At 41.2% G+C, this 23,744-nt stretch overlaps 1 protein-coding gene across 1 annotated transcript in view; it reads right to left on the bottom strand.

The window, feature by feature from the left end:
- The window catches only part of SYT9 (synaptotagmin 9), a 60,335-nt gene extending 37,387 nt beyond the window's left edge, over nt 1–22,948 (bottom strand). The window contains exon 1 of the mRNA XM_082283911.1: nt 22,774–22,948. Within this exon, the coding sequence (XP_082140037.1) occupies nt 22,774–22,921 (148 nt within the window). The 5' untranslated portion in view covers nt 22,922–22,948. The remainder of the gene's footprint in view (nt 1–22,773) is intronic.
- Nucleotides 22,949–23,744: the final 796 nt, after the last annotated feature.

Here is a 23,744-nt window from a genome sequence, read left to right as displayed (position 1 = left end):
GAGTAAAGTTCCTGTGAGTGCAGCCAAAGCCACAATGCCTATTTCCACCCACACACTTTTTCTCCTTCTTCTCTGGATGTGTTAAATCCTAGAACCAGATTATCTATTCTGAGAAAACAATTAATAGGATACACTTAGACTTTTCTTTTTCTTGCGGGATTCTTCACAAAGTGAACGGAGTTGTTAATTAATGTTTTGCAAGTGTTTATCCTGGCTTTTTTTATGGTATGCAAAATAGAAGTTCATGCAGTAATTGAAGGATTTAACTTCTCATCTAGTAATGGAAAATGACTATAGTCACTTTTGGCAAATACTGTGTGTGTTCCCTCATTAGCAGAATGAAAGGTTTTAATAGCAAAATGAATGATGGAGAATGAATAAAGAATAACCTAGGAGAAATTTTCTAGTAGAAATTTTTTTGGACAAATTGTGTGTGTTAAAAATTACAAAACCGTCCAGATTTGTGAATATTTTAATGACTAAGGCATCAGAGCACACATTAATCTTGAATATTATGACCCTATGAATAATAATGAAGAGAAATTGCCATTTATTTCTGCAGTATATAGCCAGCAGCAGGAAGTCCCCAGGTTATGGAAGAGCAAACAGCTTATTTGAACCACACCAAATAAGCTCTAAGTTCCATTATAGTCCTTGAAAGCCCAGTAAGTTGCAATAATAGTAAAGTGTTTTAGAGTACTAAAGGAAATGACAGAGCAGCATTTCATTTCCCATCTGTATAAAACTGTACAGTAGTATTGTACCAAAGTGGTAAAACAACAGTTAGAGAGATCATAAAATCATAGTAACGTTTGGGTTGGGAGGGACCTTAAAGATCATCCAGTTCCAACTCCTCTGTCACAGGCAGAGACACCTTCCACTAGCCCAGGTTGCTCAGAGGCCCATCCAACCTGACCTTGGACACTTCCAGGGATCCAGGGACAGCCACAGCTTCTCTGGGAAACCTGTGCCAGGGCCTCACAACCCTCACAGTAAGGAATTTCTTCCCAATATCCCATCTAAACATACTCGGTGAGAAGCCATTCTTCCATGTCCTGTCACTCCAGGCTCTGTAAATAGTCCCTCTCTCTTGTAAGCTCCTTTAGGTACCGGAAGGCCACAATTAGGTCACTTTCTCTTCTCCAGGATGAACAACCCCAATTCTCTCAGCCTTTCCTCATAGGTGAGATTCTCCATCGCTCTGATCATCTTGGTGGCCTGATCTGGACTGGCTCCAACAGCTCCATGTCCTTCCAGTGCCGGGACCCCAGAGCTGAATCCAGCACTGCAGGTGGGGTCTCACCTGGTTATGTTAATAACCACAATAATCTGGTTATGTTAATAACCATCAGTGATATCATTTGTTATGCTAATAAAAAATAATAAAGAAGTAGCAATACTGCTTTCTTTTAATTTTGGTCTCCTTCAGGGCATAATCTTTTCAGGGGTAAAACAACAACAGAAAAGTAATTTACCCAAATCTCTCACTGATTGACTTTCTTTTGGTGGGAAAATGGGTGAAATTAAGTTACTCCAAAGGACTATAGGAGATGTGGACAGAGCACTAAAGAGTATGAAGGGCTGTTTGAGCTTTAGCAAAATTTAGGTTTCACATTAATACCTAAAGACTAAATATATACACACAAATCTATAATGTGATGAATAGGACGAAAAGATACTTTCACAGAGATAGCCAAATTAATAGGAGTTGTGTTGCTCACATAGTTCTAGTCAGAATCTGTAATTTTCATTCAAACTTCCAATCTTTTTCCTGCTGGAAGCATTGAATTTCACATACCAGTGGTCTCTCCTTCTCTATAATATTATTTAGCCTGGTGGAAACCCTTAGCCTTCTTGATTTTGAATAACCTAACAAAAAAGATCTATTTTTGAACCTCTCTTAATTTGTTGGGGTATTTCTGTTCTTGGTTTTTTTTTTTTTTTTAATAAATCTGTAAGAAATAAGAAGACAGTGTTACTTTTCTGGACAATTTACATTGAATAGAAGTGCAAGCTTCTCTTTAAAGTCAGATTGCTTGGAATGGAAACGAGGTCAATTATTTCATTAGCTTCCTTTTCAGAATCAACTACTCTAAGCCTTCATTATGGGAGTTTGGCACATCACAGTGGTTCAATATTTACAATACTTGCTTTACATTTAAGGAAGAGCCAAAACTCATTTTCTTTCTCTATACTGGCAGATCATAAAAAGGTTGTCGCAAGTGTTGAAACCTCACAAGGGACTTCAAGAAAGTTGCCTGCATAGACTAATAGCGATAAAGAGGAAATTTATTGCTTATTACTGTCACAAATCACTAACATCTTAAGCTGATTAAATAGCCTGATTTTTCTTTTAGGAAGGAGTTGTTGGCACAAAGGGAAATAAAGACAGCCTTGAAAGCATTTATCTTTCTCGGATGAGGAGCCAGATGCATTGGAACGTCACACTGACTTCTTTTAAAAAGTATTTGAGCCACGGCAAACGTATTCTGTGTCTGTTGTTCTTTGTGAACTTAGGGTTCCCATTTTTAAAAGGAAGCTTTTTGGGCTCATCCATATGTATTAGGGTGTGATGGAAGCCTTGCTGACAGGGATATTTACTACTAGGAAAGATAATGAATTAATAATTTACAATCAAATCATGTCTACTATGAATTCACTGTTAGAAAAAAAAAAAAAGGAATGTATTTCTTTTCCATTCATACTCCATTACTAGAGAGAAAAAGAAATAGCTGAAGACTTCCACAGACTTATGAGTGGGTAATTCTGGAAATAATAAAATCATAGAATCATTTGGCTTGGAAAAGATCTTTAAGATCAAGTCCAAATGTCTTGTCTGTCGACAACACTGTCTAAGAGAAAACTGTAGAACAGATATGAAAACAGAGAAAGTCAAGAGAAATCTAAAGTGAAACATCTTAGGAATGTAGCAGCTAAAGAACAGAACTGAGAAACAGATTTGATAAAATTATCATTCAGACTGCTCTTCTGCTTTCTCATTCCTAGACACGGATTATTTTAAAGCTGAGATGCTCTTGGAAGCCTTCCTAATCTTGGCAAATCTGAATACAGAAAAGAACTCCAACTTGCTTATTTTTGCAAAGCATATACTAAAGAATGTATGCTTTGAGTAAGATTTGAATATATCTGGATTTCTGTTTTCTTGGGTTTAAGTGTACAGCCATGCAAGACATTTTATTAAAAGAAATCTGTAGAAAGGACAAGTAGCAACAACTCTTATGAACTGAACAATTTCTTATGAACAGAATAATTTCATATTGTACTTAGTTGTGAATGTAAAATTGAAACTGGAAAGCTTGAGGGGTTTTTCTTCTTGTATTTCTCACTCCACAGTGGGCAGGAGGCATAAAATGTGCAGCTTTCTCAGGGAACAGCAAACTGGAGGTACTGTGCTGTACTGTAGTTCACTGAGGGATGAATTCAGGGCTTTACTCCCTACAGCTGCTGATTTATGCACGTTGATTGAGCTATAACAGATTAAAAAGAGGAAAAAAATCAAGATGATAATAAATCTGAGCCCGGCACTTCAGCATCAGTGAAGCAATTGTGGGATTGCTGCTCTCCAACATAAATGTCAAAGTTCATGGATGAGATGCAAAACTGCTGTCAGTGATTCAGGAAAATTAATGTATTAATATACCCTTAAATTCCCTGAGTCAAATTGAGCACCTATACCTGGAGAAACGTGGCCCTGACACACAGCCAAAGGGGCACACTCAACAAATCACTTACTGTGAAAAGGTCAGGAGTTGCTGAGAACCTGCTGGATTCATAAGGAAAACAAATCTTTAAAAGGAGACAGGTGGGGGACAAGGGACAAAGATGAAACTTGATATAACGCTATGGGCTGTCAACTTCCACATTTGCCAATCCCTCTTGTACCTTCCTGTCAACAACACCCACAGCTTTGTATCCACAGAATAACGAAACAGAAATGCCACAGAACAGTATTGATAATGAGTTCATTAAGTCTAGAAATTCTGGCAACCATCAAGATTAAGGTATTTCAGTTTTTATGAAAAACAGCCTATTTTTGCCCTTCCACCTCTATATAAAACCAGACATCTTCCAACAAATGCAGTCCTGCAGAATGGCCTGCTGCCTCAAGTTAATTTATTTTTCATTCATCTTGACATAAAGGTCAAGATAGTAATGCTTCAGCATTTCAGGGTTTTAAGGCTGATAGTAACTCCACCAAACACATTAGCCTTGCATCTGCCTGGAGGTTTCAAAAGCTGCAAGGGGCCTCGCGGTGGATTTTCCACCTAAGAAAAGCAGGAGGTGTTTTTATTTTAGATATTTAAAACCACAGTGAGCCACAACTCAAGAAACTTGTGAACACCAGAGACTAGGGCCAGAGAAAGGATCAGAAGCTCTTATGCTCATACAGAAAGTCATTTATACAATGGCTGCATTTGAACCCTATTTACAAGCATCAACCACTTCGAAGAAGTTAGTTACTTTGATGCATCTAAAAATGCCCAGCAATTCAAATATTAACAGTAATAACTTAAAACCATCCTGAAGATTTTAATCTATTTCCCTCAATGACAATGAACAGGCACATTTCATACACTCCATCTTTCCAACACTGCAGATGGATCCACACCAATTTACATTGGTTTGTGTGTTCAGAGGTCTCTCCTTTGCTTTCTGTTCTTCTCCCTCACTCCATCCCTCCCCTCTGATATACACGCTCACACATGACCATCCCAAGTCTAAGATACATCAGCATGGGTGGAAAGCTAAGATTTTGAAGTATGTATTAAATACATGTGTATTGACCACTGACATAAGCTTAATAAATGATGTTGCCTGTAGGGCTACTGTCCATCAACTTACAATATGCCTCTCAACCTCTTGGATTATGACATGAAGGTCCATTAAAAATATTTTTTCTCCAGTGCTTTCAAATATCATATGAATAGGAAAAGATATGAAAATAAAGATTTTTAATTGGAAAGATGTAACTTATAATGTTTTAAAGAGCAATTTGCAAGCTATTTTTCTTCAGTCTTTATTTAAGTTTAGTGACCTCTGCTACACATCTGAGACATAAGTGACAGCCTTCTGTCCTTATTTAAATAATCAATGAATCTTCCATTGTTTATAAGGTGAGTAGTTTTTTCTTTTTAAAATCAAGATTTACTCATGAAAGCTGCAAAAAAGCATTAAAATTTGTCTGGACATACACAGTTTAAACCACTGTGAGTAAATCTGGATCTGAAGAATGTTAATGGAATGTAAACAGTGCAGAAATGTGATCAGAAACCCTAGTAGATATTTGAAGAATTGTTTGTTTTTCTATTCACAATACCAAGTAGACTGTAGGACAAAGCTGTTAAATTATCTCAGTGGTTAAACTGTTTCTCACTAAGCAGCTTTTCCCTTTATAAATGTCAAAGTTACTTACATGCCTTTTTAGAAACAGGAGCAGAAACCAAGATACAGCACAGTTCTCAAGGTGAGACTTGGTAAAACAGTTTGGAAAGGTAAAAATGGAGCCCAGATGTTCTCACTTCTCATTGTGAGTCTAGCAACTTTCCAGTTTCTTCTAGAGAAGCGCGATGCAACTAAATAGAAGGGATGCAGGGAGTTTGACAACCATTGCTTAGCACACAAGCAAGATTTTGACCACTAGACAGATGGGATGGCTTTTTCAAATAGCCCAGTTATAAATGAGTTAATTAAATAACTGAGTCCTGAGAAAGCTGCCATCTCTCCAAATGCACCTGCTTTCTGGGAGGCGGCAGGCACACGGCCAGCACGTGAAGGGCTGACAGAATGAACAGATTTTGCAGAAGAAAAGTGATACAGGGAGCTGAAAAGCCACATCACCAACCCTGCAGCATAAAAAACTCGTGCTGAGCATCAGTTCGTAGGTTGTAAAACAGAAGAAATTCTTTTTTTCCAGAGTAGATTCCAGGAAGACTGAAATACCATGAATCACAGAATGGTTTGGGTTGGAAGGGACCTGAAAAATCATCTACTTGCAAACCAACTGCCAAGGGCAGGGACACTTTCCAACAGACCAGGTTGCTCAGAGCTCCATCCAACCTGGCCTGGGACACTTCCAGGGATGAGTCACCCACAACTTTTCTGGGCCTCATCACCCTCACAGCAAAGAAATTTTTCCTAGTATCTAATCTACACGTACTCTCTTTCAGTTTGAAGCCATTTCCCCTTGTCACTACATACCCTTGTAAAAAGTCTGTCACCCTCTTTCTTGTGGGCTTCCTTCAGGTGCTGGAAGACCACAGTTAGGTCACTTTCTCTTTTCTGGGCTGAACAAACCCAATTTTCTCAGCTTTTCCTTGTAGGAGAAATGCTCTATCTCTCTAACCATCTTGTTGGCCTTTCTCTGGTTAATGTCCCTCCTGTGCAGCTACAAAGTTCCAAAGCAATCATAATCAACATCTGTAATAAAAAATTGTAAGTAGAGGTTTTGGTAAGTGTAGCAATTCTGGAAGATCTAAACAGAAAATCCGAGGAATGGTATTTACGTACAATCTTAAATGGTTCCTACAGTAAAGATTTGTAGTTGTCTTCCATGCCGCAAGTGATGCATCCCATCTTCTTTTGGAATATTTAATTGTAATGGTACATGCCATTGCTATCAAAGTTAATAGCCTCTTTCAAGTTGGAATTCTGTAGGTCTCAATCTTGCTGTGCTTTCTTCTAAAGCAAACTCTGCAGCATTTCTTTCATAATCTTTTATTATCAAAAGACCATTTTACATATTACATAAGAACCTTAATCTGATTATTAGCTGAATGGAGAATCGCAAAATAATTAACTGGATTAAAAGTAAGATCTAAACTAGTTTGAATATCCTGGAAATAAGTCCATGGTATTTAAGCTTGTTTTTTCATTTGCAAAAGTTTAAAAAAACAAAAAAATTTCCTCTTTTCATCCAGCATTCTGGTAGAAGATATTTTTAATGTTTTAGACATATAATTATTGCCACTATTTGTCATATCCAGACTCTTGGAGATATTTTGTGCTTGCAGCAAGTAGAAACTACACTCTCTACCAGAAAATGTATTCTACTGGATTTGCATTTTCTTTAATTAAGTTAATTTAGCCCGATTGGTATCTTATCTCCTGGAATTATTTTCTCCAGAAAAAATGAGAACAGCTAGTTTCTTAACATGAGGAACTAAAGAGCATCCTCTGCTTTAGCAAGGACAGCAAGGAAATCTATGATTAGGTCTTCCTTGAACATTCCACTATGACATGAAAAGAGCAGGTGCTCTCAGGCTAAACTTGAGAACCAGACCTGTCCTCCAACATCCAACCTGGATGACAGCAGGAGACAATACAGCTCTTCATTCCTGGGAAGGAAAATTTTGCATATTCCTGTTGTTGATCTTTGAGAAGGGCTTCACCTTTTTTTTGCTGTCCTAGACTGTTTCTTGGCAAAGCTCTTTGTTTTATTGAGGTTTCTAGACAGTCCATGCTAATTCTGGAGCTTTGGCTGTTTAAATAGAAAACATTGCCAGGATAAACTGGCAGAAGAATTCATGTGAGCCATTCAGTGCTGCTTCCACATTGTGACCTAGAGGATGTGGAGCAAATACATTCCTTTAAAGAATTCCTTTCCAGTTCTACATGCAGAAAGAATTGCTCTGTCTTACAGACAGCACAAGAACTTGTTAACTTCGGTCCTTAACCATACTGGTGTGCAGCAAATCCAGCTCCTCTCTCTGTGCCACACAAGTTGGTAACAGAGATTGACTTGTCATGCCTTTACACACAAATTACAGTCCCTAAAGTCAGGGAGATTTCAAGTACAGGAGGGCCGTGAGTTTGGAGCGTGAATGATGTTAAAGTCTCTGTATTTTTCTACTCTGAAGAAAAGTCCCTCACCACAGAGGTCCCCTTATTTTGAGTTGTGTTTTTGTAAGCAATTAAGTCCCCATTTCTGAGAACCAAACAGCAAACCAGTAACGTGCTGTGTGCTTTAGAATAAATACAATATAGCAAATACAGTTAATTGCATATGAGATTCTCAGTGAGACTGGGGATGAAACAAAGGTGACAAGCAATTTACCAGACTGCACTTTCAGTGCCAAAATCAATTACAACATTCCAAATCCTGTAAACATTAATAGTAAACTATGTGTCATCGTGCATCTTTGAGTGGTGTCCAGCATGTAGTGTCTGGTGGCTTTTAGCTATAGGGAAGATGCAGTTAACAACTCCTTTAAAAGACAGTCTACAGTGCATATTTACAGAGGGAGAACAAAATATCTGCATGTATATACATTGCTGCTGCTGCTGCCAGCAGCTCCAGCATGTTTAGGCCAGCCTCTGGATGTCATTGATAGCGTAAATACAGAGTAATAATTAATTACTAGGCAATGCTAACCAAAGCAGAATGAGGCTGAGTATGAGGCTGAATTCATAGCACTGAGCTTATTATTCAATTTGGCTCACTATTAGATGATAGTACCAGGGGATTACAAATCCCTCTGGGGGTTATTCTGCAATGAAATACCACCAGTTGCACAGTATCCTACTTCTTCTAAAACAGAATTTCAAATGTGCTATGTTCACTCAAGCAATAAACAAGAAAGAGAAGATAAACAACCTTTCCAGAGAGAGAAATTATAATCATGGTGTAGGGCACAGTTTTTTCAAGACGGGTTCAATTATAATCAGTGATAACACTTTTCACATGACGCTCGCACCAGGCTCTCCAGGTGGATGCACACAAACAAATGGGATGTAGAGACCATCAGCCTTGCAACCTTCTTCTTGCAGACTCATGGCTGCTCTTCCTTGGGCCTATTCCAAGGGGAGAACCACTGCTCTCCTTACCTCCCTCCCAGAATTACAAGGAGTGTAAAGGAAATGTTGGTGTCAGGCCCTTGTTCCTAGAAACCAGAGCACCACTGCTGCGAGATACTTAAGAAAACAGCATGGGAACACTGAGCTTTCACGTCTTCTCTCCTTGCCCAAGACCTGCTCAGCTGGATTGCTCTCAGATCTGGGGAATTCCTTGGCTTTGAAGAACTTAAAATATTCTGCTACTTCTAAGGGAAAAACAAACACAATGGGTGGTAAATTTATAGCCACAGTTTTTTCATCTTCTGGTCTCTAGAAATAGTAATGGGGGCTCCTCACTTCTCCAGAGACAGCTACATCCCACTCTTCTTGCTAACTGGAATGCACTGATGGGATTTGCTAATTTTTCAGCCACTTCAGTGGAATGATTTTACGATAATTTTTTGAGAACTTAATACTTTTTTCTTTGTCATCCAACACAGGTAGATAAGGACCCACCAATATCTACTTCTTATCCTGGCTCCACATGGCCCCTCAATATAAATAAAGAAAATTAGGCTGAAAGAATAAAATAAAATTACTCGTCTGATAGCTTGATTATATTAGGAAAAAATATACCTAAAACTGAATTACTTGAACGTTACTTTAAATCTTTTCTTTAGAGTCAGGTGTTTGTATACATCCTTTTCTCAGGAAGTCCCTGTGATCCTATGTCCTTAAAACAATTCCCACTACTGGGTTGACTCAGACGATTGTAGGAAAAAAGGAGTAATACTTTGAACGACTAAAATGTAAATGTTAAGAAAACAGAAGACATTTGTAAGCATGAGATTACATTCGTTAAGAAACAAACTGAAAAAAAGAAAAAAGAGGGGAAAAAGGACCAAGCACTTCCAAAAATTGCATGTTCCAAACTTCCAGAATTGAGAAAGCTGTGCTGTTAGTAGGTTGTTGACTAGAGTTACCCACTGTTAATTTCTCTAGACAACTTTCATGTAAGGGGTGGGTGATTAATTCTGTAAGTTTCCTAAACATGACTACAACATACATTGAGGTATACTGAAATGAGTAAACAAATATATCTCCTTAAGAGCAAATAAACTGAGTCAGTAAAAATATACTGTTTAATCTCAGTTGTGAGGGGGACACAAACCAGAAATGGGGCACATTAAAAACATGTCCCTCTCCAAGAAAAATACGTTTTATACTGCATTTCTGCTACAATAATGTGAACAGGATTACCATGACCATATTCCTTTCAGTTTCAGCTGCAAATGGTGTCACACCAAGAAGTGCATTTGCAATCCAAGCCAGGCCATGACCATGAAAGCAAACACTCAAAACTCTTATGCTGAAAATGGGGCAGTAAATGGCAAAATGCTGGGATATGCAAAAGATTACCTAAAGTTACCCTGTTGGAGCTGTTGCTGTGTCAGATATAGGCTGGAGTGTGTGGCATGATTTGAGTCTGAGAATGCAAATCCAAGCTTGCAAAAAGGTATCATGAATAAATTCCATAACTAAACATATGAGGCCCAGCACAGAAATAGAAGTTTTGAAATCCTCCTTATGCTTTTATTTAATCCCATTTGAATGTGTATTCCACAAAATCACTGCCTCTCAATTATGGCTTCCTTGCTGATAACAAAGGCACATTTCTATTTGCTAACCTACACAGGAGGAAAATGTATTCTGTTTATTATTTATGAGTAAAGGGCTGAGAGGCCCCAATAGAGCCAAAGCCCAGGCTCTTGTTTTGTGTTTGCTATGAAAATAGAGAGCCATATCTGGCAGGCTACTTTCCACCTAAATCCTTGGGCCCACTGTTTTCTCTTGGCTGGTTTTTAGGCAGTTTTCTGCTCAATGCTTCACCGACATCACACTTGAGACATGCCCTGCTTTCTCTGCTGATTACAGACATGGCATTAGATGGAATTTTTACTGCATATCAGTACTGAAAAAGCAGATGAAAGGGCGGGGAAAAACAGCACTGACAGATTTCTACAAGATCATATCTCAAGTGCCTGGCAAAATTTAAAAAACAGCCTTAGTTTTCACAGTCCCCAAGTAGTAATCTATTCCAGCCAACTAAACCATGACTCCTGCCTCTAAACAATATCCCTGCATCAAACACATATGTCTCAACATATTGTTGAGTAATATTTGATTAGGAGGATTTACAGGCAGGCATCTCCTGTGCTGTTTTGTTGTCCATAGACTTTCTCAGGTGGGGTGAAGTCCTTCCATTACCTTGAACCAAGTGTGTCAGCATCGTTCCTTCCATTCAATTGCTGAGTCAGGAAATGCTCTGTCAAAGCTTGCTTTTTCCCCTTATTTTTTTCCCACGGTTAACAGGTAAAAGAATAAGCAACATTTGGGTTTTTAAAAACAACAATATTAATATTTACCTCAGGATGACCTAGGGATTCAGGATCTATTTGCTGTCATTTACTGGGAACAGTACTTCTTGAAACGCTGTAAAAGGGGTGCTTCCCTGTTCATCAAGGCTGGTTATGCAACACTTCTGTAACTAACATTTTTTCTATTCCTGTCCTAATAAAACTATTTTTATTTATTAGCAACAGTTCCAAATTTAACAACCCCAGCACGTGCTATACTATGCACAATGAATCCAAGATCTTACGTGAATACCCACTTTGAGGTAATGCATCTTTTAACATCAGTGATTCTATGATTGCAATTATTAGTTGCCAACCATGTTTCAAACTGCTGGGACTGCCACAAAAAAGAAAGAATTGCTCGTTTTTTACAGCTTGGGAAGTTTTATACTGCTGGAGTCCAAGGACTTGTATATTTCCCAGATGCAGCTGGCTGTTCTTGTTGTCACGCATTCCACTGCACTCCTTTACTGATGGCTTTATCACATCCAGTTTGCTCACATTTCTTTCAGATAGCATTTTAAGGCACTAATTTTTCAGCTTTCTGATCTGCTTTGCTTGGTGAGAAAATAAAAAGAGATTTTCACCGGCCTTGATACAGCAGTGAAGACTTGAGAAAGGAAAAGAGCAGAGAGGATGGAGGGACTGCACAGCTTCCTTGTCCCTCCATCTCCTGTACAGATATGTCATAGCAGATACTGTCAACAGGGTTGGGGAGAAGAAGCAGACAATGGAGAAAGAAAAGAGAAGACAGCTGTTAAATTTACCCTTGGCAAAAACATCTCACAAAGTCAGCAAGACCATTCTGAGAGGAAATCCAGTGTGGGAGAAAATTAGGGATGCTGCTCAAGAGAGCAGGACCTGGTGAAGTAAAAGGCAGTTACTGATTTGGGGTTTTGAATTCCCTAATTCCCCTCCTCCCTGGCTCTCATGATTTTGAATGAAACATTAATACTGCTTCAGATGCTTCTTCCCTCCAAGGCCAATCAGCTGCTCGGCAGGGCGTGAAGCGGTTGTTCATTTGAACAGCTAACGAGGGAGTGGAAAGATAGAGCTAATTCTAAGCCTTTTCCAGCACTGCTGAAGCTCACATTTGCCTTGACACACAGGGAATGACCTGAAGAGCCTCTCTCCACTTTGGAAGAAGAGGAGTGGTGCTGTGTTAACTCTGCGTAAACAAGCCCGACTTGTCAGAAGGGATAATTTTTCACAGTACGGCCGTAAACATCCAGTTTTAAGACTCGAGTAGACACCTCGTCCTGCTTAGTGCCATGGCAACAACTACCACTGGAAATCTTCCTCATAGAGAGGGGTACAGAAAAGAGGGAGGTAAAACTGCCAAACGACCAAAATGTCAAATCCCAAGCCTTCCATTTTAACAAAATTACTGTTCCTTCTCTCAGTGCACAGAGCCTTTAGGATAAGAAGTGAATCCTGAGACTGAATTCTGGATGTTCCTCAAGGTGAAAAACTGCTTCCCCCTAATCTGGCAAGGAAAGTAAAGTTGAAGTGGTTGAAGATGCTGCTGGTTTTGTTGCTATTACGGTCTGTTCTGGTTTCCAGCTCCCAAGAAAAAGAGAAAAGAAGGAAGAAAAATACATCAAAGGAAGAACGAGCAGTTTTTGTTCACAGTGCTGGGTCTGACTTGTAACACTACAGAAGGACTGATAGAGTAATCACTATCAAATCGCTCTGGCAAACCTATACCTGTGCACTGCTATTTTAGGAACTGCTTTTAGCTATTTTATCATCACTGGCTCCTAGCAGCAGCAGGAAAGAAATCATCTTGACTAGTCAATTCTCTCTTTATAACACAATGACAACAGAACAAGAGACAGGTACAGAACGAATAAGGTAGGCAGGAACAAGACATTAACTTGAGCATGAGAGTAGATATAAAAATGTTACACCTTCTGCAGCTAAGAGAAGCTGGCAGGAGCAGTGATGCTGCTGCACAGGGAAGAGTCAAGGTGACAGGTTTTCCTTATTAAGGGAAGCCACAATGGCCAAGCTTCCTCTTTCCTGATTAGCCACAGCCCAACTGTCAGCATCAAATCATGAATTCTCAGGCTGGCTTAGAAATCTACTGAACCCACAAACAACCCCCCAGTCAACAAACAAACCATTAATAGGACCCCAAGACAGACAAAGAATATGGACAGATCTGCTTTATCTTCTTTTATTCTACAGCAAACTCCACAAAGAAGCTCAAAAGGCTTCTAAAATCAGGACAAAAAAAGGGCAAGTTTTAGTGTAACATAAAATGGAAATAGAAATTCTTACAACAGAGATGTAATACAGTATATCTATCCACAGCCTTCCCTGTCCACTATGTCCCCACAGGCAGGCCCTCCAAACCCCAGGCTTCACCTCTGCTAACTCTAATTTCCAAGGGACATCAAGTCTGCTTGGTGCTCTTTGGCCCTTAGGAATATGGGTGATATCTCTCTCTTCAGAGGCTTGGCTGCTTGTTCTGCTCCTCATGTCCATCTCCTGAGCAGAACAATTGACAGGCACCACGCTTGTGTCTGCTGCACCTTGAGGTTTCACCCCTCTTTATTTGTGAAACACCTATGAGCTTAGAATAAACAAAACAAATGGACAAAACCAGGTCAGCCCCTCACCTTCTGTTTACCTGCTAAGCCTGATTTCTCATCTCCACTTTTTTTAACTCATTAGTCCTCTTTAGTATTTGTCAACTTAAAATGAAAACAGAAAGGAAGAAAAGTTTACATTAGATTTGTGTTACCATGGATGCCTTAGTGGCATCTGGAGAAATAGGAACCTTTCTTGATAGCATGATCTATTGCAGGAGAGAGCACAATCACAGAAGTAAACAAAATTTGAGCAACTGGTTTAGATTTGTGTCTTGTATTACCCCAAGTAAATTGGTATAGCTTAAAAAACCAGAATTGTACGGATAAAAGAATTTTCTGTTTAGAGCTTCACATATTTTTGAAGCAATACCAGAACTGTTTTCTCTTGTATTTAGTTGCTAATGGACCTAAAATCTCTTTATAGCAGGTAAGAACTGCCACAATGCCACTACTACACCCATCCTACATCAGCCTTACTACACTGAATAGGACAGCACTCAGCAAGAACAACTCAATACCTGCTGCATTTCCATGCAGTCAGGCTCAGGAAACACTCTTCCTTTATGCTGTGGAGAGAGGACTTAGCATAATGAGTACTTGAGATCAGCCTGTTTAGGGTTGGCTTCCCAAAAAGAGCTAGAATAACTAGGCATTAATCTTATCCATTCCACTTCTCTAGGGGAAAAAAATAAACTCCTCTTTCAAATGGGTAAAACATCTGCTACAAATGGAAACAGAAGATCATAAGACTGTTGGTCTCATTGATCATTTTCTAATTAGCATTGTACATTCCTTTCTATAACAGTAGGATAATTTGTACAGAGTTGCAAGTTATAATTATTATAAAATTGGATAGATGTGAGAAACGGCTTTGGAACGTCTTAATATGTATTGGTGAAACCATGAACTCCATAGCCATGAACCTCTTGCAAACAACAAAAGAAGCAGAAAGCTTTAGAAGGAAACTCCTGAAGGAATTTTCTATGGCTGCAGACAGATGCCCAGTGAGACAACAAGGGTGTAAGACGGGTCAAACCTTATGTACTGATTGATTACACAGCTACTGAAACTCTTACTGCATTCTGAAATCGCACCAAATGTGGCAAGAAAAACTATATTGTTGAAGTCAGAGAACTAAAACACAAATGAATTAAAGAGATTAGAAATGGGGCAGTAAATAAAATGAGATACTGCTTGAAAAATGGAGTGGGAACACCCAGATGGGCAAACAACTGAAACACTGGTATATGCACATGTAATTTAGGAAAGGGATGGAGAAACCAGGCCCACAGTAACCTGGGTGGGAATGATAAAGACTGGCTTACCAGAAGAAATTTTCAAAGACAAATATTTAGTGTTTTGTATACACACAGGAGCGGTCCATCACAGGGGGAAAGAAAGTATTTAGGGAGTTTCACAGACTGTAAGGTAGAATTAGGATATTCTAAACAAACTCCCTGATGGAAATGTAACAAACTGAAGAAATGTATTTCCAAGAGAAGTCAGCAAGGCTTTCTTTTTGTGTGCATGTGAAACTCAACAGGAAAAAAAGGAAAGTGAGAAACTATCCTGGCAGGAATTATCCTACTTCAAATCCTCATTCTTCTTATTTGAAAGTTTTAACTCCAACATCATTAGTGCCTGACTTTTTTTTCTTACTATGGTGGATTTACAGCAAGAATCTGAAAGCTTTTTCTGACAGGTTATAGACTCTTCCAACATTTATCTTTGGTAGACACACATCAGCTGTAAATTGGTTTAAAACATACAGACACACATGCCAGTTTCGACTGCATCTACTGTATTTCTGAATTCCAGCTAACCTTGGGAGGTACACAGGATCAAATCCTGCAGTGCACACGTCTGCCAAAGGAAGCCAAACTGATCTAACTTGGCTAATGAATGCCTAAATCCAAAAAAAGAGGCAGCTGAACGTCTTGAGCAGCTTAAACCACACAATACCCAGGGTGACTACAATAGCAATTGTAACGAATGTGCAAGCCACCACCTGTTCTACACAACACTTTCTTTCTGCACTCTCCAAATAAATGGATCAAGCACTTTCTACTTAACAGTACAATAAGCGTGCAAAAAGGATTGATCCTGCAAAATGATGAAATTTAGGAACTGCAGTTGCAACTGACAGCATTCCTTCCATCTACAATTAATTATTCTAAATTCTTATCCCTTGAACTAAAATTTTGTTAGCAATATGAAAGGGACATAGAGCTTTACGTCAAAATAATCTCTCTTTATCTCTTTGGTCTAAATAAAGCCACAGAAGAGCTTAAATGAATGACAAAACATAGCAAAAGATGTACAGTGCAATGTTCTTAAGTACAGCTTTGCACTACATCAGCAATGATCATTATTTTCAGCAGGGGAAGAGCTAAACCCTAGAAATGTGGTTTTAAACAAAAATACATGAATTGCAGTTTATGCTCAGCCTCTATGTATTACACACCGAAGTTGGCACAGAGCTGCACAGCCTCGAGACTGAGTTTAACCAGATCTGCTGTTATGACAGCAATAATTTCGGACTCACATTTCTACGTCTCTGAATTGTCAGTGTAATTAAACTCACACAAATTAGTTTGGAAAGGAATTTTCCAGAAAGCTATTGGGGAGAACATGTGGCTGATCACTTGTACTTGGGTCACTAAATGTGTGGATCACACAAATACATAACAATTCAGTATTCTACCATTATAAAATTCTAAAAACATTATTGTAACACAAACTCATGGGTTTTTAGGAATTAATAACCCATAAATCTGTTACAGTAACACCTCTGCTTAAGCAGTCAGAGCTTTGTGTGCCCAATGTAAACTGTGGCCTGCTCAAAGATTATGGGTAATTCTAAGGAAAGCATAATTTAAAAATTCTTTCCCCTCTCCCCCCCCCCCCATGAGGAATGTGCAAATCCCATTGAAATAAGAGCTATGACAAATACAGTGATCAAGATGTAGTGGCAAAACCAGTTTGTATGTACAAGGGCTAAATTTAGCCTACTGCTCTTCATCAGCAAAACTGGCACTTAAGATGGAAATTCAGGTGTAGGACAGACTGTATGCTATTAGGCTTCCTAATTTTCCAAGGTCATTACTTTTCAGGTTGTTTTCAGTGATAGATATTTGTGTTACTTGCAGCTGAAAATAACCCATTTTCCTTAATGTTCTCTGCACACTTGGAAAAGACTTGCATAAAGTGTGTGATGACTGTAGAGATGACCGATTTCAGATTCAGTTGGCAGGTTATTTCTAACTTGTAGTATTACTTCACAAATGGGCTTGCAATGGCTTCAGGAAATAAGTATTTAATATATATATAGTGTATAAGTAAATACATTTTTTTCTTTTAAATACAAAGGGGTATAGTTGGCATCAGTCTATCTAACACAGTGCTACACATTGTTATAGTTTCAGTGTATAAGGGCAGACTGTAAACAACAAACATTTGGTAAAATCCCCATATAAATGAGGATTAAAACCAAAATGGAAACGGGAGCCCCAGAAAGCTCCTACTTTCCGCACCTGTACTGAATCTGGATGCAGAGGCCAAGAAGGACTAGAAGGCATCTTCCTCTTGCCTTTTTCTCATAGACTGAAACCTTTCTTGTCCCCACAGTGTCCAGGAACAGCCATGGGACAGCAGTGGAGTGAGTCTGGTCACAGGGACTACAGAAAACCTACTCAAGTTTGGCTTCTCAAGTAATAGTGTTGCTACACTGCAGTTGCTTTGCACCTCTGAGAAACATAAACTGATTTCAGTAGTGCAGGGCTCTTTCATATCTGAAGAGTATTTAACACGACTGTGTTCCAGCCTGATCAAAGCTCAGTTTTATCATGAGGAAAATCTTTGTAGTCTTCCTTTTCTCTGGTTCTGAAGAGTAAATCATAACTTAAACACCTAAACATCTTTATCTTACCCATAAAAAGAACAAAACTACATTCTAGGAAAAAGTTGTATGCAGTTACAGTAAATGAAAATCTTCATTTTTATTTACATTTATTTACCTTAATTATAGTTTCAAGCCATTATTAAGCACACAGGTAGTCTCTTTGAACATGATTTGCTCTTTTCTACAATTTGTTTCAAAGTTTAGCTATCTGTTTAAAATAGATTTCCAAGGGAAAAAAAAACCATATTAAACTCCTCCAGTATGACAGGAAAATTTCTGAGAGCCTCTTTGTTTAGAGGAAATTAAACTAGCAGAACAATTTAGAATTCAAGCAACAGGAAGTAATTGGTTTTGCCTTCTTCAAACTTGTTCCTGACTTTTCAAAAGAGAAAAAGAATACCTATTTTTAGTCTAAAACACATAATATCACCTTATTTTTTTAAATTCCTGAAGGAGCATTTTGGTTCTTGAAACCCAAAGGAACTTGGGTCTCACACGTGTTCATTAATCTGACCTCAAGAGAGGGCATATGAATCATGCTTGCCCTCTATCCTATGAAGTCTCACACTAGCAGGAGACATTGAATACCATCAGGAAAAGAAAATTAAAAATATGGAAAGCAATGACTCACAGTGAGTACCATAAGCATAAAAAACAAACTGGAAGTTATTTCACCCACTTATATGTTTTTCATGTCTTTACAACTTCCAAATGTTTTTTATCTAGATAAATCTAGATGCACTTAGCGTCTTGATGCAAATATTCAGCTTGATATGCTCCTGGAAGATTTGGGGGATGAGGTGGGAATAAATCAGGAAGTAATGTGAGGTATAAAAATTTTAAAATACCTTTCTAAGGAATCAAACCACCTTTTCAAGACAGGTTTTGTTTTTAAACTCAGTTCTGAATTAAAGGGAAACTTTCTGAGGTACGACTTAACTGCAAGTATTAGCTTTCTAGGCAATGACCAGTCTATTGGAACAACACTCTCCACAGAATACCTTGGCTCTCACATTCAATCCCTGGGCTGGGAGGCCACGTTTATACCTCTTCGGCTTTTTGTTTCTTTGTGCTTTTCTCTGTCGTGAAATTGAAAGTACCCATCAAAATATAAAGTACTGATTCGTAAGATCCTTAAATTCCACTCAAGACCGTAGCTGCAGCCTCTCATACATTTTGTCTTCAATATCCATCATATTTCCACTCCCAAATTTTTTAATTTCTTGACTATCAACTATCTTTACCTCCATCAAGTACTAAAATCTGGCTTTCTGTCACTGTGCAATATTGATCTCATACTTACGACCTGTAGAATACTTTATGCCTAATGGCCATCACTATGCCCACAGAATTCATGATGTATTCTGTTTTAGCATCTATTAGTCAATTTTAAACAACGTAATTAAGAATATTTTAAGACCCTGCTGGCTCATCCTCAAGAGGTGCAATCCAAAGCAACAGAAAAGTTTACTTTTTATTTCTATTCATTTTTCTACTACAAAATTAATGAAAGTTCACTATGATTAATGGCCTGGACTTTTTTTATAACCTTTACCTTCATAAGCAGCTTTTTGTCTTAATTCCTCTTTTAATGGTCAGTCTCTGCATTTCTGCTTTCATGATTTTGTTGTTGTTGTTGTTTTGGTTTTTTGGATTTTTTTTTCTTTTTCCTTCAATGAATTCTTTTGCTCAAGCAACACCCATTCCTCCTCTACAATATTTGCTTTATCTGGTGTCATGATCTTGGAAGGTCCTCTGAGAGGTCTATCTGACTCTCCTTTATGAATGTATTACATACTTGATGTGTTCAGACTTTACAATTTACCCTCATAAAGCCCTTCTATGATACAGAAGTATTATTGACATTTTACAATGGAACAGAAAACGAGTCAGCTTATTAAGGTATCTAAATGCTTAAGGATGCCTATTGGGATTTTCAAGGTTGCTCTGACATATAACTCTTACTGAACTAATTGAAGATTTTTCACTAAATGCCTAATTTACATTTTCAGTTTTCTGAAAAGCTTTAAAATCTGACTCACTCGTGTCACCCTTTAAATCCAGTGGACCAGCACATTAAACCCAGATCTCATTAGCCCTTAAACTCATGCTCGAAGCACGTGCAGCACTCCCCACAACAGGGGGAAACTGCATGAAAAATAAAGATGTGGTGCACACCACAAGCATCCAGCCCCTCTTGGCCTGAGTCACAAAGCAAACACTCAGATGGCAGGGAGCCACAGAGCCAAGCGCATCAGATGTCAGGCAGGAGAGGAGTGGATCTCCAGGGATCTGGCTGCTCAGTGCTGGGACTGAGGGGCGCCGGGAGGCTGAGCTTGGAGACAAACACTGGCATCAGACTCAGTAGCCCCTCAGCTCCCTCCCTCCCTCAGTTAGGGGCTGGTTTTTCTAACAACTCCTGATGGGGCACAAAGCCAACATCCATGAATGGCTTCAACCAAATGTGCTGCAGAATTGTCTGTATCCACCATGTCGCTGGGTTTAGGCAAGCGGCAACTTTATTTCAGAAACACTTTTAAAAGCATTGCCCCATGCACTAATTCCTGTAAAATACCTAATCATGTACCTAATAATGCACTTTTCTCCATTCTAATGGTGTAGACATTTTTACTTTCGGGTGGCCTAAGAGCGAGTTACTCAGTTTGACTAAAGCCCATCACACCTCGGGGGGCAGGAACAAGGACAGCTTCATCTCTTGCCGGGTTCTGACAAGGAGATGCTGTCCTTCAGCACTGCTTTTCTTCACATCCCTATGTTTAGGCCACTAGTGGCTGGAAAGGGAACAGATCAGCTGTCAGGGCTTTTTAAGGCCATTTTGCCCTTGTTAAGTCAATGAAACTCACTACATGAAGCAAGCAGGGTTTGGTCAGTGTACTTACTGCCCTTTGACTGCGAATCGTATTGCTTCATTTTGGAAGTCATGTGCCCTGCCTTCTTACAGCCCACAGCATCACAACTAAGGACCAGCTAAACAAACCACATGAACAGCCAGTTTACTAGGATAATATATATTTTAATCAAAGAAATATGAGACTAGGTAAATTAACAAATTCCTGACATTACCCCTTCACAGAAGTATTTTCCAAGTCAGGGCTTATGGGTAGCATGTTGCCCGCTAGACCCTCTGAGACTGGCTGCAGCTGCAAAAAATAAAAATGTTCAGATTGAGGCCAATGGGAAGATGCTGCCTGCAGCATAATTGCTCACTGTTGTTGCACATTGGCTGGCGAAGGTTAGGGACTGCTGCTCTGTGTAATCGAGCAGGTTCGCAACAACACCGGAAGGCTGTTGTATAATAACAGTTCAAGCAAAACAGGTAGAAATAAACATACATTTAATTTTTTTTTTTTTTTCACCTTTAGGTAGAGGTGATAAATTTTTACTGAGCACACCATGTTTTAAAATCACTCCCAAACAGATGCCAGGTACTCTTTTTTGCCCGAGGCTGATGGAAAAAAAAAGCAGGTAGCTTCTGAAAGGAATCTGAAAAGCTGTTATCCAAGTAGCGGAGGTTAAAGTCTCCATATGCATTTCAAGTAGTTTCGTATCCAAAGTGAGGACTGATTTAAACAGATGTCTTTGGAGCCATGACCTGATATACAAATATGTGATTGATCCTTTAGTAAATGAAAATTACAGAAAATCACAGGTGTCTGTCACAAAAATTACTGCTTATATGAACAAAGTAATTAAATCTGCCTATATGAACGAAACAATTAAATTTGCCTACTTTTAAAGAATCCTTATCAAACATTGCATGAATCACTCCAATTTGAATATTTTAAGTAGTGAAAAGCCAGAATGGCTGCAAACAGCTTTGCCTACAAGCGAACTGAATGACAGAAAATTCCTTATTCATTTATTGTGATAGCACATCTTTTTCCCCCATCGAGTATGTTTTTACTTAGTTTTAGTTGTTTTCTCCAGTCCTTTAGCATATCCAAGGATTTGTCAGGAAGTTGCACTCTGAGTGTTACTCACCGAATTACAGAAAAATATTTAAGAACAGAGTGTCATTAGACTGCCCTATGCTAAACGGAGTGATTTATTTCAGAGAATAATGAAGCAATGAATAGAGTCTTGTGATGACCGGCTGATCTAACAGCAAGGCTTCCCAGTACTGCAAACGTTTATCAACTTCTCTTTTAACTCTCTAAATTTCTCCTCATACTGAGCAAACTCAACTTGATGATGTAAAAATAAATATAATAAGCTGCTACTCTAAACTGCAATTTGCCTTTCCCTTCTGTCCAGAGACATGTCCTCAATCTTTTCACGATTTTGTGCAGCTGGAGCTCAGCTTCCTTATGAGAAAGCTTCCTTAAGTTAAAAGTTTTTAAGTAAGAGTGTTTTGCCATGATGCGGAAACCGTAATCCTGACATACACACAGAAAACCACCCAGTGTACACCTTGTCAGACCTACAGCCCCCCCATCTGCTACAGATATGCGAGGAATTGTCTTTGTAGCTTGTGACATACAGAACTGGGAACTGGGGAGTTGGGTTAAATCGTGTTCCAGTTAAACCGAGCTACGAGCCCCCCGCGCCTCTGCGCTTCACCCGGAGCGCTGGGAGGGCCAGGGGAGCAGCAGGGCAGCCCCGGGCCCCCGGCACTGCAGCAGAGCCGCGGCGGCGCCGGGCAGGGCGGCTCCGGCCCGCTCCGGGCTGGCAGCGGCCGCGCGAAGTTGCCCGCCCGCCCCCCGCGCCGCCGCACCCGGAGCGGGCTCGGGGAGCGCTGCGGACTCGGGCTCCGCATCTCCCCCAGCGCCGGGCGCTAAAACCGAACCTGGCGGCACCGAGCCCGGACCGGCGTCCTCCCCCGGCCGGGCCGGGCAAACCCCGCCAGCCCCGCGTCCCCGGAGCATCCCCCCGCCACCTCCTTCCCTCCGCGGCCGCCCGCTCCCGGGCAGCCCCCGCCGCGCCGGCAGGCCTCGCCCCGCGGCTCCCGGCCGCCCGGGGATGCTCGGGGCAGCTCGCCCTCCTCCCGCAGCCGGGGCCGGGGGGAGGCCGCCGGTGCCCGCGCCCCCGAGGGCGGCGACCGTACCTGAGTCGCTGAGGCGGGGCCGGGCTCTGTCCCGCAGGTAGTAGATGAAATCCCGGCAGTTCTCGTTTTCCACCGCCCCGACGGAGCACAGCTCGGCCAGCAGCTGCAGCGCTTTCTGGCAGATCTCGTCCTCCCTGTCGCCGGGCATCGCCCCGCAGCATCCTCGGGAGCGGAGCGGAGCCCTGCGGTCAGGCGCCGCGCCGCTGCCCGCCGCCCGCCTGCAGCCGCCGCGCCGCCGCCCGCATCCTCCTCAGCCGGCGGCGCCCGCCCCGCCGGGCCGGGCCGGGCCGCCCGCCGCTCCCCCCGGTGCCGCGGCCGTGGGCGGCCGGGGGTCCCACCAGTTGAACGCGAGGGCGGGGAGCGCCGGCGCCGCGGCCGCCCAGCCGCGCTGGCGCAGCGCTGCCGGCGAGGGAGCGGGCGGGGGCCGCCGCGCCCCTCTCCGCCCCGGGGGCAGGACTGCCCCGCGCCCCGGCCGCGTCCCGCCCGCCGCCCGCGCCCCCCAGCGCAGACGCTCGTCCGGAGCGGGCGCGGGTGGAAACTTCAGAGGCGGCGCAGGGGCTGGCGGAGGACGGTCCTGGGCGCGGGTCCTGACGGACAGCGCCCCTTCCCCCTCCTCCCCATGGCGGGCAGGCCCGGCCTTCCGCCGCCGGCCCGCGGTCGGCTTGTCCCGTGCCCGGTGCCCTTGTGCCTCAGTGCCCGCTCCTGCTCGGAGACGATCCCGTTCTTCGGCTAATTGACCGCGAATGCCTCGCTATCCGGAACGCGCGCCCTCGCAGGCGGGACCCGGGGAGGAGAGCATGTTAGAGATGTACCCCGGGCGGAACGGAGATCCTCATTCAGCAGATTCATATTTTGGCCCGGGTGGTTGACGGGGTAAAAAGAGTTAAAGCACGGCTGAGAAACCTCAGGCACCCGAGACCCAGCCATAGCTGGAGGGGACGGCAGGAGGTGGGGGCTGAGGAGATGTCTGC

The sequence above is a fragment of the Coloeus monedula genome, assembly GCF_965178545.1.
Source record: "Coloeus monedula genome assembly, chromosome: 6".
Classification (NCBI taxonomy): domain Eukaryota; kingdom Metazoa; phylum Chordata; class Aves; order Passeriformes; family Corvidae; genus Coloeus; species Coloeus monedula.
This window is presented reverse-complemented; position numbering and strand designations above follow the sequence as displayed.